At 35.7% G+C, this 16984-nt stretch overlaps 1 protein-coding gene across 5 annotated transcripts in view; it reads right to left on the bottom strand.

Annotated features, from left to right (window-relative positions):
* HERPUD2 (HERPUD family member 2) overlaps positions 1 to 16984 on the bottom strand; it is a 49118-nt gene that overhangs the window by 16157 nt on the left and 15977 nt on the right. For all 5 annotated transcript variants that reach the window (XM_024129830.2, XM_055084926.1, XM_055084927.1 and 2 more), the window contains exons 3-5: positions 10445 to 10522; positions 7966 to 8079; positions 5344 to 5498 (exon numbers count right to left, since the gene is read on the bottom strand). In XM_024129830.2, coding sequence (XP_023985598.1) covers positions 5344 to 5498; positions 7966 to 8079; positions 10445 to 10522 — 347 coding nt within the window. The remainder of the gene's footprint in view (positions 1 to 5343; positions 5499 to 7965; positions 8080 to 10444; positions 10523 to 16984) is intronic.

Below are 16984 nucleotides of genomic sequence, written 5' to 3'. Positions count from 1 at the left end.
TAAGTGCTTAATACAATGCTTAGCCTGAACTAAGTGCTCAATAAGCATTAATTATTAATATCCTTTTAGATAAAGAACTGTCACAAATGAACTTTTTAAAATACCAACACGCCAACAAATAAGCATTTCACAAAACAAAAAGAATGTCTCTTTATCAGGTCTCAGATTAAAACAAGGACATCCCAACTTATCATACTGGGAAGTACATATCTGTAATGGTATGGTGAATAGGGCTCTTTTAACAACTGTTACTGGAAAAGTAAACTGGTATAACTTTTCTTTTTTATGGCTGAATAGTATTCCATTGTGTAAATATGTACCGTAATTTCTTTATCCATTAATCTACCTATGGACACTTAGGCTGCTTCCTTATCATGGCTATTGTAAATAATGCTGCAGTGAACATGGGGGTACATATATCTCTTCAAATTAAGTATTTTCATTTTATTCAGATAAATACTCTGAAGTGAAATTGATGGATCATATGGTAGTTCTATTTTTAATTTTCTGAGGAAAGTCCATAATGTCTTCCATAGTGGCTGCACCAATTTACATTCCCAACAACAGTGCACAAGGGTACCCTTTTCTCCATGATCCTGACCAACACTTGTTATTTGTTGTCTTTTTAATAACAGCCATTCTGACAGGTATGAGGTGGTATCTCATTGTGGTTTTGACTTGCACTGCCCTGATGATTAGTGATGTTGAGCATCTTTTCATGTACCTGCTGGCCATCTGTATGTCTTCTTGGGAAAAAGTCTATTCAGATCCTCTGCCCATTTTTTAATTGGATTGTTTGTGTTTTTGCTATTGTATGAGTTCTTTATATATTTTGGATATTAACCCCTTATCAGATATATGATTTGCAAATATTTTCTCCCATTCAGTAGGTTGCCTTTTCATTTTGTTGATGATTTCCTTTGCTGTGCAGGAGCTTTTTTAGTCTGATGTAATCCCATTTATTTTTGCTTTTGTTGTCAAATCTAAAAAATCATCAAGTCCAGTGTCAAGGAGCTTATTTTCTTCTAGGAGTTTTATGGTCTCAAGTCTTACATTCAAGTCAAATTCATTTTGAGGTAACTTTTTTTTTTTTTTAAGCCATGCCCCGCAGCTTGCAGGATCTTAGTTCCCCAACCAGGGATTGAACCTGTGCTCTCGGCAGTGAAAGCACGGAGTCCTAACCACTGGACTGCCAAGGAATTCCCATTTTGAGTTAATTTTTAAGTATGGTATAAAATAGTAGTCTAGATTCATTCTTTTGCATGTGGCTGTTCAGTTTTCCCAACACCATTTATTGAAGAGACTGTCTTTTCCTCATTATATATTATTGCCTCCTTTGTCATAAATTAATTGACTATATATGTATGGGTTTATTTCTGAGTTCTCTATTCTGTTCCATCGATCTATGTGTCTGTTTTTATGCCAATACCATATTGTTTTAATTACTGTTACTTTGTAGTATAGTTTGAAATCAGGGAGTGTGATGCCTTTAGCTTTGCTCTTCTTTCTCAAGATTGCTTTGGCTATTTGAGGTCTTTTGTGGTTCCACACAAACTTTAGGACTGTTTGTTTTATTTCTGTGAAAAATATTTGGAAATTTGATAGGGATTGACTGAATCTACAGATTGCTTTGAGTAGTATGGACATTTTAACAACACTAATTCTTCTAATCCATGAGCATGGAATATCTTTCCATTTATTTGTGTCTTCAATTTCTTTCATCATTGTCTTATAGTTTTCAGTGCATGGCTCTTTCACCTCCTTGGCTAAACTTATTGCTAATACAGACTTCAAATGTTGTAGATTTATATTTGATCTGGAAATATGTCCAGGCTATATTATGCTTTTCTAAAAGGTTTATAAAATAAAATAGTATGATATTTCTATTTTAAAAGTATACTTAGAAAATTATTTGGAAGGAAACTACAAAAATGTTATTAGCAATAGTTATTTCTGGGTGGTGGGTTATAAGCAATTTTTACTATTAAAAAATCAGATAACACAGAAGGGTACAATGAGTAGGTTTTCAGTTTTAGTAATTATAAAACAAGGTTGTTACTATTTCAGGGGGGAAAATTGAGTGTACAAAACAGTGGGTATTCCATAAACCAGTCAGCAGTTTTTGGAGTTAAATAAATATGACAGCACAGCACACTGAGTCCAAAACAGTCAGTCAAGATTTATAAATGTGACATTATAAATGGATAGCCAATGTGGTGATATACATGTACTGTTTGGTCTTCTCATGTTTCCTCAAGATCTTGATGGGCAAATAATCACCTGCATTAGAGCTTCTTAAAAAGTGAGGTTCCCAGAATGCTGTTAAGTTGGCAGATTCCTAAGCACTACCCTAAACCTAGTGATTCAAAACCTCAGGGAGTAGGGATCAGAATTTAGCAATTTTAACAAGTTCACTAAAGATTGAGAGTACTAACCTACATGGTGGAAAACACATGTGACTAGTTAAACATAAGCTGTACTGAAGTCTAAAATAGGTGTGCAGAGATTATATTTTGTTGGTGAATTCTTCAAGGTCACTAAATTACTGCTCTTGTACATTTAAGGCTAAGGCTATGTTCAATAAAATTTACTTAAAGACAGATGTAAAGTCTTCATTAGTAAAAAATTACAACTATAAGATGAAATTAAATCACGTTCATTGTTGAACTGAATAACCTATTTACTGAACTTTCACTTAAATTGTTTTGTAAATCACAAAGTGCTCTTTCCAAATATAGATTCATTTTCCAGCACCTAGCACTGGCATTCATTCAAATGTTTCAGTGTATCAGACTCACAGATGACTATAAATCTGTTTGCTGAATGAATGTGAATGAATTTATAAATAATTGCTAACACATCAGTAAACACTTTACATACATGAACTCTTAATCCACACAGAAATCCTGTATGATAAGTACTGTTATCTCCAGATCATGGGCAAACTGAAACAAAGTAGAGAAGAGACTTGCCCAAGCTAGTCAGTGGTTAGGGCCAGGATTCAAACCAAGGCAGGCTGGCTCCTGAATCTGTACATCCACTAAGCTGTACTGCCCTCCTGATTTAAAACATTATTCATCTAGTAATAGATTCCCTAAGTGAAGCTCAAATCTTTAAGGATTTTATTCCTTATCATCTTAATACTCATTTTTAGCAAAATAAATACTATTTTTCTAATCTGTTTTATATACGTCTAAGAGCTAAATGCCTTTGTCTCCAAAGTTTGTTGATTTTCTCAACAGCCTAAAGAAATTATTAATCGTTTCCCAAGATAACCATGGTCTTATTCTAAAGATGTGCAACTTTACACACTTTGTTTTGTTTATTACAAAATATATTCACTGTAAGCATGAGAAAGAGTTAAAAATCTTATTGTGCAGAGATAACTATTATTAACATGTCATTACATATTCTTCCAGGTTTATTATATCCATAATTTTCTCACTTTCTATCACTACCACCGTATTTGGTAAAATATCAGTAAAATCATTCTGTGTAAATTGAGAGGAACTGAACTGTCTTACTCTGCAAAAAAGACAGGAAAGGAATCACTGTCATAAGACAGAAAGTATTTTAAGCCATTATTCTATAATGTAAACTGTGACAACAGTTTTTTATAAATAACTAAATTTTGGTTTGTAATAATCATTTTCTGAAAACAAAAATATTGATAGTTTCATAGGATGCTTCATAAAAGTCTACAATCAGCCTCATCTAAACACTTATTTTTAGAAGAAAAACTCAAGAATATGAGACAAATGAGTCTTTTAAATATTTTGCTATATACTCCGCTTTGTTTTTCTGCATTAAGAATTGAATTAAGTTTAAAGTTCTAAGTAGAAAGTACCTGTATGTTATTACATCCTGTTTGGCATAACAGTCAGTGGCTACTCCTTGGTTATATCACTTACTACCATTCTGAGGGGTCCTAGCCATTTCCTTATTTCCAGCCTCACCATCATGGATCTGGAGCACTGTCACACACTGCAGTCCCACAGCATGATATGCAACACAAAACAACTATCACTACCTATTATTCATGTTTCTTTTACTTCAAAAGTACTCTGGTTTCAGACATAACCCAGGTCTAAACTGTATTCTCCAAGATCCTCCTTTCTGAACTGTCTGAAAGATACGCTGTGGCTGTTGACTGCATTCCCCCCTGGAACTGCCTAACCCAAGAGGCCTGCTGTAATTGCTAAATATAAGGTAGCCATAGCAAGCTTCTTGAGTAAACTCCTCTAAGAAAGACTCTGGATAACATGCAATGGTTAGCATATCTTCATAATACATCACAGTTTTATTCTACCTCAGTTGTTACCAAGCCTGGCTAATCATAAACACCAGTGGAAGTTTTTAAAAACATATTACTGGGCCCTATACTCTTCCAAGAACACCCTTACTCACCCATCTGCTCCCCAGAAGACTAATTTGCATAGACCTATAGTGAGACTGAGTAAAAACAAAAATTTTAGTTACCTAGATCCTTGTTATTCAAAGTATGTTCTAAGCATCAGAAGCATCAGCATCACAGGGGAGCTTGCTGGAAATACAGAATCTCAGGCCCCATAAGACCTACTGAATCAGAACCGGCATCTTAGTAAGATCTCCAGGTGATTTAGCACAAACATTAAAGACTGAAAAGTACTGCCCTAGACAATTCTAATGTACAACCAGCTTTCAAAAGCACTGCTCCTGGGCTTCCCTGGTGGCGCAGCGGTTAAGAATCTGCCTGCGAATGCAGGGGACACGGGTTCGAGCCCGGGAAGATCCTACATGCCGCGGAACAACTAAGCCCGTGCACCACAACTACTAAGCCTGCGCTCTAGAGCCCGTGGGCCACAACTACTGAGCCCGCACGCCTAGAGCTCGTGCTCCGCAAAAAGAGAAGCCACTGTGATGAGAAGCCTGTGCACTGCAACGAAGAGTAGCCCCCGCTTGCCTAAACTAGAGAAAAGCCCACGTGCAGCAACAAAGACCCAGGGCAGCCAAAAATAAAATAAATAAATTTAAAAAAACAAAACACCATTCACTTTAAAAAAAAAAAAAAAAAAAAAAGCACTGCTCCTGGGAATTCCCTGGCGGTCCAGTGGTTAGGACTCCATGTTCTCACTGCAGAGGGCCCGAGGTTCAGTTCCTGATCAGTGAACTAAAATCCCACAAACCGTGTGGGACAGCCAAAAAAAAAGACAAAAACACTGCTCCACCTAACCCTCTAATTGGCAAAACATATAATCAGGTATATGAATAAATTTCAAATGTACTTTGATTACTGAAGGGGGCTACCATGAAAGTCTGGAGTCACCGATGTTTAAGAGGCCCACAGCTGTCAGTTTCACTCACCCTTGCATTACATATGGGAACTGATGACTCTGTGCTGGGTCGGTTTGTGCTTGTGGAAGGGCTCGTTGCCTCAATCCTTCTGAGGACGAACTGGTAGCTAAAGACAAGGTTTCTTGACTGGATGATGGAGTTGATGATCCTGACAGATCTGAACTCTACAAACAAAAATGTAATTATTTTTTCAAGGAGACTTAATTCATTACAATCACAATATTATAGACACATTGCTAAAAATGTACTTATGAAATCCCTCTGCAGAGTGAATTTTAGAAATTTACTGATTTGACTCCTGTGCCCAGCTTAATAGGTAGATATTTTAATTCTTATGAGACTGAAGAGTTTAGAAAATCAAAATCACTTAATTACAAAACATAAGCCCATTTCTCAACTATAAAAGGCTGAGTAGTAATTATATACAAAAAAAAGCATACAAAATTTGTGAAAATTAAATTCATACAAAGCTCTTTTCATGATGATTAACACATAAGAAGTGTTTAATAAATGGTACTAATAACTGTGTCACTTAAACAGTTACTATGAACTACTACTGTATAACAGCTACTGTATAACATGCTATTAGTAGTACACTCGTTTAAAATATTGAGGAACATGCTAGAATTTGGTGTTATCTCTGACACTAACAAGGAACATAACCTTAAAATTCACTTAACCCCTGAGTCTCAGCTTTCCTATAAAAAATGAGATTGAACTAGATTTTCAAGATTTCTTTCAGTTCTAAAATTCTATTAGTTTACAGATACCACCAACAAATAGTTTTTTTACAACATGAACAAGATACCAAACAGGATTTTAAAATTCTCATGCTTCAGTGATGTCAGTAACTCACAGATTCAATAACCTCAAACAATATAATCTCTTGAAGACCACCTCAATTTGCTGCTGCTTGAAAATAGTCTGTCAAGTGTTTTATGTAAATTTAAAACACAATTACATTTTATATAAACTACCCACTTTAAAAAGATGGGTACAAAATAATTTCAACATCCTTCCAAGTTCATTAAAATTGCATTTACCTGTACTGCCTTCCTATTTACAGCATGTCTTTTTGCCTCTCTACCTTCCTTAGTCCTGCCATGTGAAAGGTCCCAAGGACACTGGTCTTTTGCAAAACTAACAAAAGCTTTAAGATGTTATTCCACACCACACAGACGCCAGAAACCTTACTAGGGAGCCTGATTGTTAGGCACATAACCTGGAAAGTGTTCTTTTTTGGCATGATTTCTTGTTAAAGGGACCATCAAAATATGGTGTTCATTAAAAAATTAACAGAAGAAAGCCCTAGCCATTTGGCAGCACAGCCTAATTTCTCTAGAACTAATTATTTCTGGCCTTATTGGATAACTCTTTCATGAACAGATTTTTAAGACATTTTCAAGTCCCACTGAAATTTATCTGCCATAAAAAATTAAGAGGAATTCAACTTAATTCTCCTTTGATACTTTTTAGATTTTTATAACACACCTTAAAAAAACTGAATATATATATACTAATGACATGAAATCATGAACGAGGAACCACTAGAAAAGTGAGAAGGTTCTTTGTCAACAAAAACAGGAGCAACACAACTGTGTCCAAAGACTATATACAGAACTCTATGCCAATGCCAGGGTTTTGTCCCTTCTTAGAAAGACCCTTAGGTTTGTTGACAAAACATATCTCAATTTAATGTAAGCTAAACTCCCATGGCTGGTACTAGAAAATACCATTGAGGCTATGCTAATTAAATACAGCAACTAGAAGGTCTAGTTTCTTAAAGAAGCAGTTAACTGGCAGTATCTATATCACCCATGCCATTCATCCCCTCCTTAAAGTTTTGGCTAGATTCTTGACAAGAAGGAAAGTACACTTAGCAGTACAAAAGTTCCCTGCCCAGGAAGTTTTAAGAAAGCTTCCACTCATCCACTCCTTTTCATTCACCTCCAAAAGTGTCACATAAAGCTTTTACGGGAAACCAAAAATAATTTAATATAAAAGGATTTGAGACGGTATCTCTAAAACTTGTAGACAATATCTAAGTTGAAAAGTTCAACTAGTTTTTAAAATTTCCTAAACAGTTTTAAGCAGATGGAAAAATAAGAAGGGAGAAATGAATACTCAAGTCTGAAAGAACTGAGTTGGTTAAGTAATTATTCCTCCCAGAGTTGGAATATAGGCTCAAATGCAATCATTTTAAAAAACAAAGTTCTTGACCAAGCAATCTACCAAGAAGATTTAGCAAACTTAAAGTTTAAATAATTTAATCTACTTGATTAAATATACTATATCAAATACTTTAAATATTTCTAAAATACTGGCCCTAGAGTTTATATTATATAACCATATCATAATTCTGTTTTTTGAGTATTTCAGTAATTAAACCCCTGAAGATTGGATCTATTACTGACCTGCCATATAGCAAATTATAACTCATGGGGAACAGGCTTCAGGGGATAACACTGTGTATTGGATCTCTAAAAATGAAGTTTAAATACTTAACTTGAGCTGTTCAAAACACAGTCTCACAACCCACAAGAGCAAATTGTTCTGTTTTCCACTTAGTTTTTAGAGGCAAAAAAGGATAATCAGAAAACTTCAACATTTACTCTGCCCAAAACAACTCACAGAATTGCTGCTGGATGTCAATGCTTCATGACTTTCTCTACTGGTGCTGGATTTTGGAGAACTGGGAGGAGTCCGAGAAGTACATACTAGATGAACCATATGATACTCATCTTGCTAAAATTCAAGAAGATTACATTTAAAGAGTAGTACTGGAAAAATACACAGCTCAAAAATGTCAGTAGCTAAGCAGAAATACTTAATTCAGAACTTAAGTTCCTTCCTACCACAGCCATTTTATTAGTAATAAATTGTCATTAGGACCCTTGTGAATTCAATATTTTGTCCATGCTTAGAAAATGGTCTCAATACTCAGGAATTGCTATACGAAAAAAATGATTATTTTGTATACCAAAGCGTTTTGAAGCAAACACTGCTGTAAAGTTGTGTCAGCACTATTATTTCAATATAAAAACATCTAGCATGTTAGTATCAGAACTGTGATACACTGAAGTTTAGGCCTACAAACTTTGAGTAGTGAAATGTTTTCATTATTTGAGACCTTATAGCGATAAACTCAAATAACTTCACTATAATCTCATTTGTCTTAGTTTTAGCAAGTGTTTTATTTTTTAAGTCAAAAACTTTTTATCTATAACACTTATGCACAGACATAAAGCATATATTTGAACTATATTCTGTAAATACTCCAAATGTGTTGCCATAAATCTACAACTACGACTGAAGGAAAATGTTCTAAAACTGATTAGAATTGGCATTTTAGCTTAGCGATTTCATAAGTATATTTATAGTTAGGCATAAAGCAAGTAAATAAGATGGAGAAAGGAAAGAGAATAAAAGGGGGCAGAGAAGAATAAAGGATGGCTCAGCAATTTTAAAAAAGAAAGAAAAGGGACTTCTCCAGCAGTCCAGTGGTTAAGACTCCATCTTCCACTGCAGGGGCGTGTGTTCAATCCCTGGTTGGGGAACTAAGATCCCACATGCAGCATGGTGCAGCCAAAATTTAAAAAGAAGAAAAAAAGCTTGTGGGATCTTAGTTCCCAGACCAGGGATCGAACCCATGCCCCCTGCAGTGGAAGCACAGAGTCTTAACCACTGGACCACCAGGGAAGTCCTGAGCCATTCTTCTTTTAAGTCTTCTGGTTGGAAATGATTTCTGGCAGCAAAAGCCTTTTTAAATGTATGCATGTGCAGCCTCTAGCTATACTTCGGTAAAATAATAAATATATATTTCAAAGAGCATATAGCAAAAAGGTTTTTAAGGATAAAAACACGGAAAGAATGAAGAGGTGAAGCACAGAGGATTTGGGGGGTAGTGACATATTCTGTACAATACTATAATGGTGGACACATGTCATTTTACATTTGTTAAAATCTACAGAATGTACACCACCAAGAGTGAACTCTAATGGAAACTATGGGTTTGGGGTGATAATGAGGTCAATGTAGGCATCAACTGTAACTACTATACCACTCTGACGTGGATGTTGTTAGTGGGGGTAGCTGTGTATGTGTGGAGGCAGGAGGTATATGGGAAATCTCTATACCCTCTGCTCAATTTTGCTGTGAACCTAAAACTACTCTAAAAAACAAAGTCTATTAAGAAAAGAAAGGGGGGGGTGAATCTGCTGCAGATTACACTATTTTTGAGAGGAAGAGAGAGCGAGGGAGACAGAAAGGTTATTAAACCACTTTGGCAACCTGAAACTACATGATTAAAATGAAAATGACAGCAAGAAGTCACACTGGCAAAACTAAAATGTCAACTATCTAACAGAAGGAACACACCAGTGTAAGATTTTTTAAAGTTTCCCACAGGTGATCAATAAACATACAGGAGAGGATAGAGAGATTAGGGACATCCAGAAAACACTGAGTTAAGTCAAAGATCTAAAGCAAAACATTAACAGCTATATATTCAATTCTGCTACACTCACAAGCAAAAAGAATCTCAAACATAGAAAAGTTCTAAAAGTATAAATTCCACAAATAAACATGAGCTAAAAAGCTGCCATTAAAATAACTAGCATTCAATCTGTCAAAAAAACTATATTCAAATATATTTAACTCTGAGTATCAGCATTCAAAGTTTGCTAACTGATGGACCAATTGGGCTCCATTCTATTTTCTGTCCTGAAATTAAACTCCTAACCCAAGTTAACTTGTATTAAAACGTAGTTTGGTCAAAAGGGTATTTAAGAGAGGAGACTATTATCAGTGAAAATCCTTCACCACTACTTGAGCACTCTACTCCTGCACAGTTTACTGATAACTCAGTACTGCTTTCTTACACAAGATAACAAATCCCTGAACACAAATATATAATCCTATTTCAGATTTAGCTATCAGATGGATATACAAAACTGTTACCTAAACTAATGAGAATCACCTATTATGCTACCCAAAAGAGTTGATTTTTAAGTAACTAAAAACTAAACTGGTTGGATATCAATAGAACTTCAGAACATATCTCCTCTGGCACTCTGAGTATCTGGTATCAAATAGTGGTAGAAAAGCTTACTCTTCTGAGAATGTCTTTCAGCTGCAGGTGATCGGGAAGCAGTCTGCCAGAATACACCAACCTCTGATCCTTCGTCAACTAAGAAATGGGACAAAGAAAAGAATTCAACTTTTTCTAATTATACAAATTGAAGGTTGGGAATAAGATGCCTTACAATGGGTAAAGTAAAACTCCCTTTAGGCACAAATAAGCAGAAAACTGACATAATTTAAGAATTCTGGGGCTTCCCTGGTGGCGCAGTGGTTGAGAATCCGCCTGCCAATGCAGGGGACACGGGTTCATGCCCCGGTCCAGGAAGATCCCACATGCCACGGAGTGGCTGGGTCCGTGAGCCATGGACGCTGAGCCTGTGCGTCCGGAGCCTGTGCTCCGCAACGGGAGAGGCCACAACAGTGAGAGGCCCGCGTACCACAAGAAAGAAAAAAAAAAAAAGAATTCTGTTTTTCCAAATTCCACTTAAGACATTAAAAGTTCAGCAAATGGTAGCATATCTACTGTAGATATAATAAAATACAGATAATTACCAAATTATTTTTAAAATGAGGAAAAAAACGTAAATTGGAAGTCTGTCTTTTCAGCCATAATGCAATCCATGTGTGACTGTCATTAAAAACCTTCAAGATTATAAATGAGAAGGTGGCTGACTTTCTATTAACAGTCAACAATGGAATAAAATTCCAAGGTCACCAGTGTTATTTTGCATTGTCAGTATTTTTAATCAAAAGTAAACATAAGATTTATTTTATTCTTTACTAACATCATGCAGGACAATTTATTGGTTTTAATTCCAAAGCCATTTGGATTTAGTTACAGCTTTAGGTAACTATTCCTGTTTTTATTATTCCTGCCATTCTAATGAATACCTTCGTACATTTTTCAAAAACACAAGACTAAAGAAAAATCAACTCAAGTGCATGGAGATTCAAGTGCCATCTCCACATGCAACCCCAAATAGGAAATATGTTCTGGTTATCTCTGCCTTATTTTGTACTTAAAATAAATCTGCTAAGTGCTCACACTACAAGCATTAAGTATTTAAAATAAAAGCATTTATGTAGAGTCCCCATAAGACCTCCTATTTCATAACTGAGAAACAGGCAAATGTTCCTTGAATTCTATTAAAACAGTTAAATATTAGCTATATCAACAATTAGTAGACATGCCAAGTCTAAGCAATAACTATAACAATCTTCAAACAGACTACATATGCAACATGGCTACTAAAAAAAAGTCTTACATTAAAAATAACCATAGTAGAGTCATACTTAGTAATATCTGTGATTCAGGGGTCCTTAGGTACCAAAGATCAAGGGAAGGTATAGTTGTCCTTCCAAGAGACTTAGCTTTTAGGCATAATTTAGCTTCCCCTGGAAGTATTTTTGAGTGTACCATTCCTAAAATGCACATATAAAAATTCTTATATTAACAACCAAATACAACAAAGGATTTTTTAAAAATGCATATCACAAGTCTTGAAACTTCAATCGATACATATAAATATTGAGTGGAGCACAAACAGTAAATTATATAACATAAGTTAAATGCTAAGTAGATAATGGTTGATTTAATCCCTGGACAAATGAATTACGTAATGCTTTATAAGTTTCCACAATATACTTATTACTTCAGCTGCAACCTAAAGAAGTTTCTTTGATAAATATTACAGCCATCATAAACTATCATTCTTTCACCAGTCCAAACATTAATAGATACTTCTATGTCATATCATTCTGTATAAAAATTACCAGTTCTTTCCTTACAAATTTTTTTTACTTTACTATGAAACTTCTCAAACATACACAAAGTGGAAAGAATAAAATGAACCCCCTTACCATCTTCAAGAATTCCCAAATATCCAGCTCCAACAAGTATCAACATTCTGCTATTCCTGTTTCATTTACCCACCTACCCCCATTTTGTTTTTGGCAAGGAAGAGAGTTTTAAAGCAAATACCACATATTTCCTTTTGCCTGTAAAAAACAGAATGTGTCTGTAACAGTTTTTTTTTCCAACTACCCACAATATTACCACATTCAACAAAATAAATATTAATGCCTTATAATGTGATATCCAGCACAGCTCAATTTTTCCCACTTGCTCAAAAATGTCTTTTCAGGAATGGTTTGTCTAAATCAGAATACAAACAAGGTTCACACATGGGATGGGGCTGTTATGTCTCTTGTAATCTTTTAACAGCTTCCACTTCTTTAAAACTTTTCCCTAGCTATTTGTTGAAGAAAACATGTTGCAATCTGGATTTGGGTGACTATGTCCTCCTGGTATTGTACAGCATGTCCTGTACTCTCTGTGTAATGCAGTTAGATCTAGAGGGTTGATTAAATTCAGGTTCTTTTTTGTTTGACAAGAGAACTTCCTGTTGCATCACATCATTATTAGCACACTGGATTGAGTGACCTACTTTTAGTCATGTTAAGTTTGATCAGTGGGTTCAAATGTTGTCAGCCGAATTCATCCCTTATAAAGTCTGCCATCAAATATTCATGCACCTTATTAACAACCTAGATCCAACTGCCTAGACCCATTATTTCATTAGGGGTAGAAAATATTTTCTAATTCTCTAATTCTTTCTGTATTAGCTGTGCTTCTTCTCAAAGAACTTTACCTCATCAACCATTTGCTTACCTAGATTACACAAGAAAGACAGCAAAAATGCTCAATTTATTCCCTTTATCAGTTTTCAGAATGAGTGCCCAAGCAACCTCCAGAAGTGACCAAAAAGTTTTGGTTTAAGTATCATTATGAGCTTGTGGAATTTTATGTTTTTCAATGTACTGCCACCTGGTTGTTTTTTTGTTAATCCTCAAATTGCACCATCTTTGGCCAGTAGGAGTCCCTTCAGGTTGGATCCTATGTCACTTTGACATGACCTCTGTAGTCTCTAAGAGCTTCCTTGCTTTCAGGCACACCAGGTTCATCTTCCACATTTCTTTCCCCAGGCCTGGAATCAGCCACTGTTCCAGGGGCCTTGATTCCTTTTAATGGGAAATCGCATCTAGAGACAAAATCTGGGGTCTAAGAGTGCTTATTGTTACTTGCTATTATTTCTAAGATTCTTCATTGAGGAGAGCTAGAAAATATGTATTTTTGAGAAAGAGAAACTTAAACCCTGAGTATATATTCATATTTCTAATTTTAATTAAACAGTATATGGTTTTTTATTTGTATCTCTATCACCCTGAAAATCTTTCTTGCTAATTATATTAACAAACGTATGCCATTAGCAAAAGTACTTATATGCTTTATCCGACTATGTATAATCTCAAATAATAATAACAATATTGGATGAGGTTTAAGATTTCTTGTCACTTTTTTCTGTCCTTAGATATATCCCATTAGGGATATGCAGTCAAAATACTGTTTCGAAATTACTTGTAATAATTCTTACAGTTTTGTCACCATCCTGACATTGTAAAATTGTTTTGTTACCATTTAGGAATTTTTTTCTATTTAATTTTTTTTAATTATATATAACACACATGGAAACCAAGTAAAAATTATAGAACAAGGTACAAAGAGGTTTAGCTTCTGTCCCTACCCTCTTTCTCTATAATTCTGAATTACCCTTCCATTATTTTTTAACAACATAACAAACCTGAATACAAATACACTTGTATTTCCCTTCTTTTCTCACATAAAAGATAGTACATGATACTCCTTTGTACCTTGTTTACTCACTTACTGTACCCTGGAGATTACTCCTTAGCAGTATAAAGATGTCTTCCCCATTCTTTTTGACAGATGCATAATGCTCCATTACACAGAAAGACTAAAGTTTACAATATGGATATTTGAGTGTTTCCAGGCTTTGTTATTAATCGTAGTGTCCTTCTTTCATACTATTCTATTTATTTCTCTATTCCCCCACCATATCCTGGAACATGGAGCTCCCTGGTGATCTTCATAAAAGCAATCTTGGTGGAACAGTAGGGTAAAAACTTAACTGGAATGGATTCAAGAGAACAGGAGAGGAGTACAGATACAGTGAATATTCATAATTTGTAAGGAGTTGTGCACTAAAGACAGGAAAGAAATAAAGCAACAGCTAGAAGGGAAATGGAATCAAAGAGGGTCTTGTTTGTTTTACTGTTTCATGTTTTTGTTTTTTTAAGAAGAGAGAAATAACATGTTTGTATGCCAACAGGAATAATCCAGAAAGGAAAAACTGAGTATGCAGGAGAGAAAAATAGAGAATTTCAAGAGCAATGTCCTTGAGTAGCTAATAAGGGGTAGAATCTCGTGTGAAGGAGTTGGACTTAGAGAAGAATATGGCAGATAGGTGAAGAAATGTTGAGAAACTTGTACATGATCCCACTACCACCAGTCTGTGTCTCAGTTTTCTTAACTGAAAAATGAGGGCAATAATAGTACCTATTTCACAGGGTTGAATTTTCACAACAATGAAAATGCACACAAACCTCTAAGAACAGGGCAGAACACCTAGTAAACATTCAATGAGCATGTGTTACTAATCTCTAATACCTGCTTCTCTTACATCATGCTGTTTCCTGAGGATCTAATGAGAGATTATGTGAAAGTATTGATAAGTTGTATGACTAATAGCAGACTATCTTCATTATGTATAAGAACATGATTAAGACACTGCTAAGTAGGTTTGGTTAAAGTTGCAATAACTATCAGTTTTAATGACTAAAAAAGCAAGCCCTAATCCATGTTTGATGAGCTTTCAAGAATCAGTTTAAAATGACATTTATAAATAACAAAAGGAAAGCTTTTAATTAATTTTAGCTTCTCTACACAGAGAGAAAAATAATATGACATTGGTAAAAAGAAGTCCATGTCCAAAATATAAGTTACTTACCTTCAGATTTTTAGTGAAAGGATGTATTGGGTGCTAAGATGAAAGAAGTATTTACCAACTACTGCTTCAAAATGTAAGAAATCTATATATATTACCTGCTTTCTACATAGGTAATCTCCATTTTACTATTAAACTGTAATGGTAATGGAATTAATCATGTACTTTATCACAAGTATCACTTTTAAACAACATGGGGCATAAAAATATGCTACAACACTCATTATTTTGGACTACTGACAAATATATATACGTACATAAATTAAGTACAATGGCAACCAACTTAGACAGTTTACTCCCGTAATTATTTAGTAGATAAGTTTAAAACAATTTTTTTTTCACAGAAACAATACAGATCACCATCAGTCAGCAACCTCACAGATTCCAAAAGCCCATGCTTGAAAAACTTAACCACACAAATTAAACATATTTAGTATGATCACGTAGTTTAAAATGCAGGTACTAAATCTCATGAGAGTCAACTACAAAGTAATCATCCTGTTATCTATAATGATAATTTTTACATCAAGATAAAAACCCAAAATTAAAGATTTTGGAGATTGGTTCAAGTTGGCAGAGTAGAAGGATGTGCGCTCACTCCCTCTTACAAGAGCACCAGAATCACAACTAACTGCTGAACAATCATCGACAGGAAGACACTGGAACTCACCAAAAAAGATACCCCACATCCAAAGACAAAGGAGAAGCCACAATGAGATGGTAGGAAGGGCGCAATCACAATAAAATCAAACCCCATAACTGCTGGATGGGTGACTCACAAACTGGAGAACACTTAAAACACAGAAGTCCACTCACTGGAGTGAAGGTTCTAAGCTCCATGTCAGGCTTCCAAACCTGGGGGTCCGGCAACAGGGGTAGGAATTCCTAGAGAATCAGGCTAGCGGGATTTGATTGCAGGACTTCAACAGGACTGGGGGAAACAGAGACCTCCACTCTTGGAGGGCACACACAAAATAGTGTGCACATTGGGACCCAGGAGAAGGAGCAGTGACCCCAGAGGAGACAGAACCAGACCTACCTGCTAGTGTTGGAGGGTCTCCTGCAGAGGTGGGGGTGGGTGTGGCTCGCCATGAAGACAAGGACATGGGCAGCAGAAGTTCTGGGAAGTACTCCTTGGCTTGAGCCCTGCCAGAGTCAGACATTAGCCCACCTAACAGCCAGGGAGGCTCCAGGGCTGGGCCACCTCAGGCGAAATAACCAACAGGGAGGGAACCCAGCCCCACCCATCAGCAGACAAGCGGATTAAAGTTTTACTGACCTCTGCTCACCAGAGCAACAATCAGCTCTACCCGCCACCAGTCCCTCCCATCAGGAAGCTTGCATAAGCCTCTTAGATAGCCTCAGACACCAGAGGACAGACAGCAGAAGCAAGAAGAACTACAATTCTGCAGCCTGTGGAAGCAAAACAACATTCACAGAAAGATAAACAAAATGAAAAGGCAGACGACTTTGTACCAGATGAAGGAACAAGACAAAACCCCAGAAAAACAACTAAATGAAGTGGAGATAGGCAACCTTCCAGAAAAAGAATTCAGAATAATGATACTGAAGATGATCTAGGACTTCGGGAAAAGAATGGAGGCAGAGACTGAGAAGATGCAAGAAATGTTTAACAAAGACCTAGAAGAATTAAAGAACAAACAAACAGAGATGAACAATACAATAACTGAAATGAAAAATAC

The sequence above is a fragment of the Physeter macrocephalus genome, chromosome 5, assembly GCF_002837175.3.
Source record: "Physeter macrocephalus isolate SW-GA chromosome 5, ASM283717v5, whole genome shotgun sequence".
In the NCBI taxonomy this organism is placed as follows: domain Eukaryota; kingdom Metazoa; phylum Chordata; class Mammalia; order Artiodactyla; family Physeteridae; genus Physeter; species Physeter macrocephalus.
The sequence above is the reverse complement of the archived record's forward strand: the minus strand, read 5'-3'. Positions and strand labels throughout refer to the sequence as shown.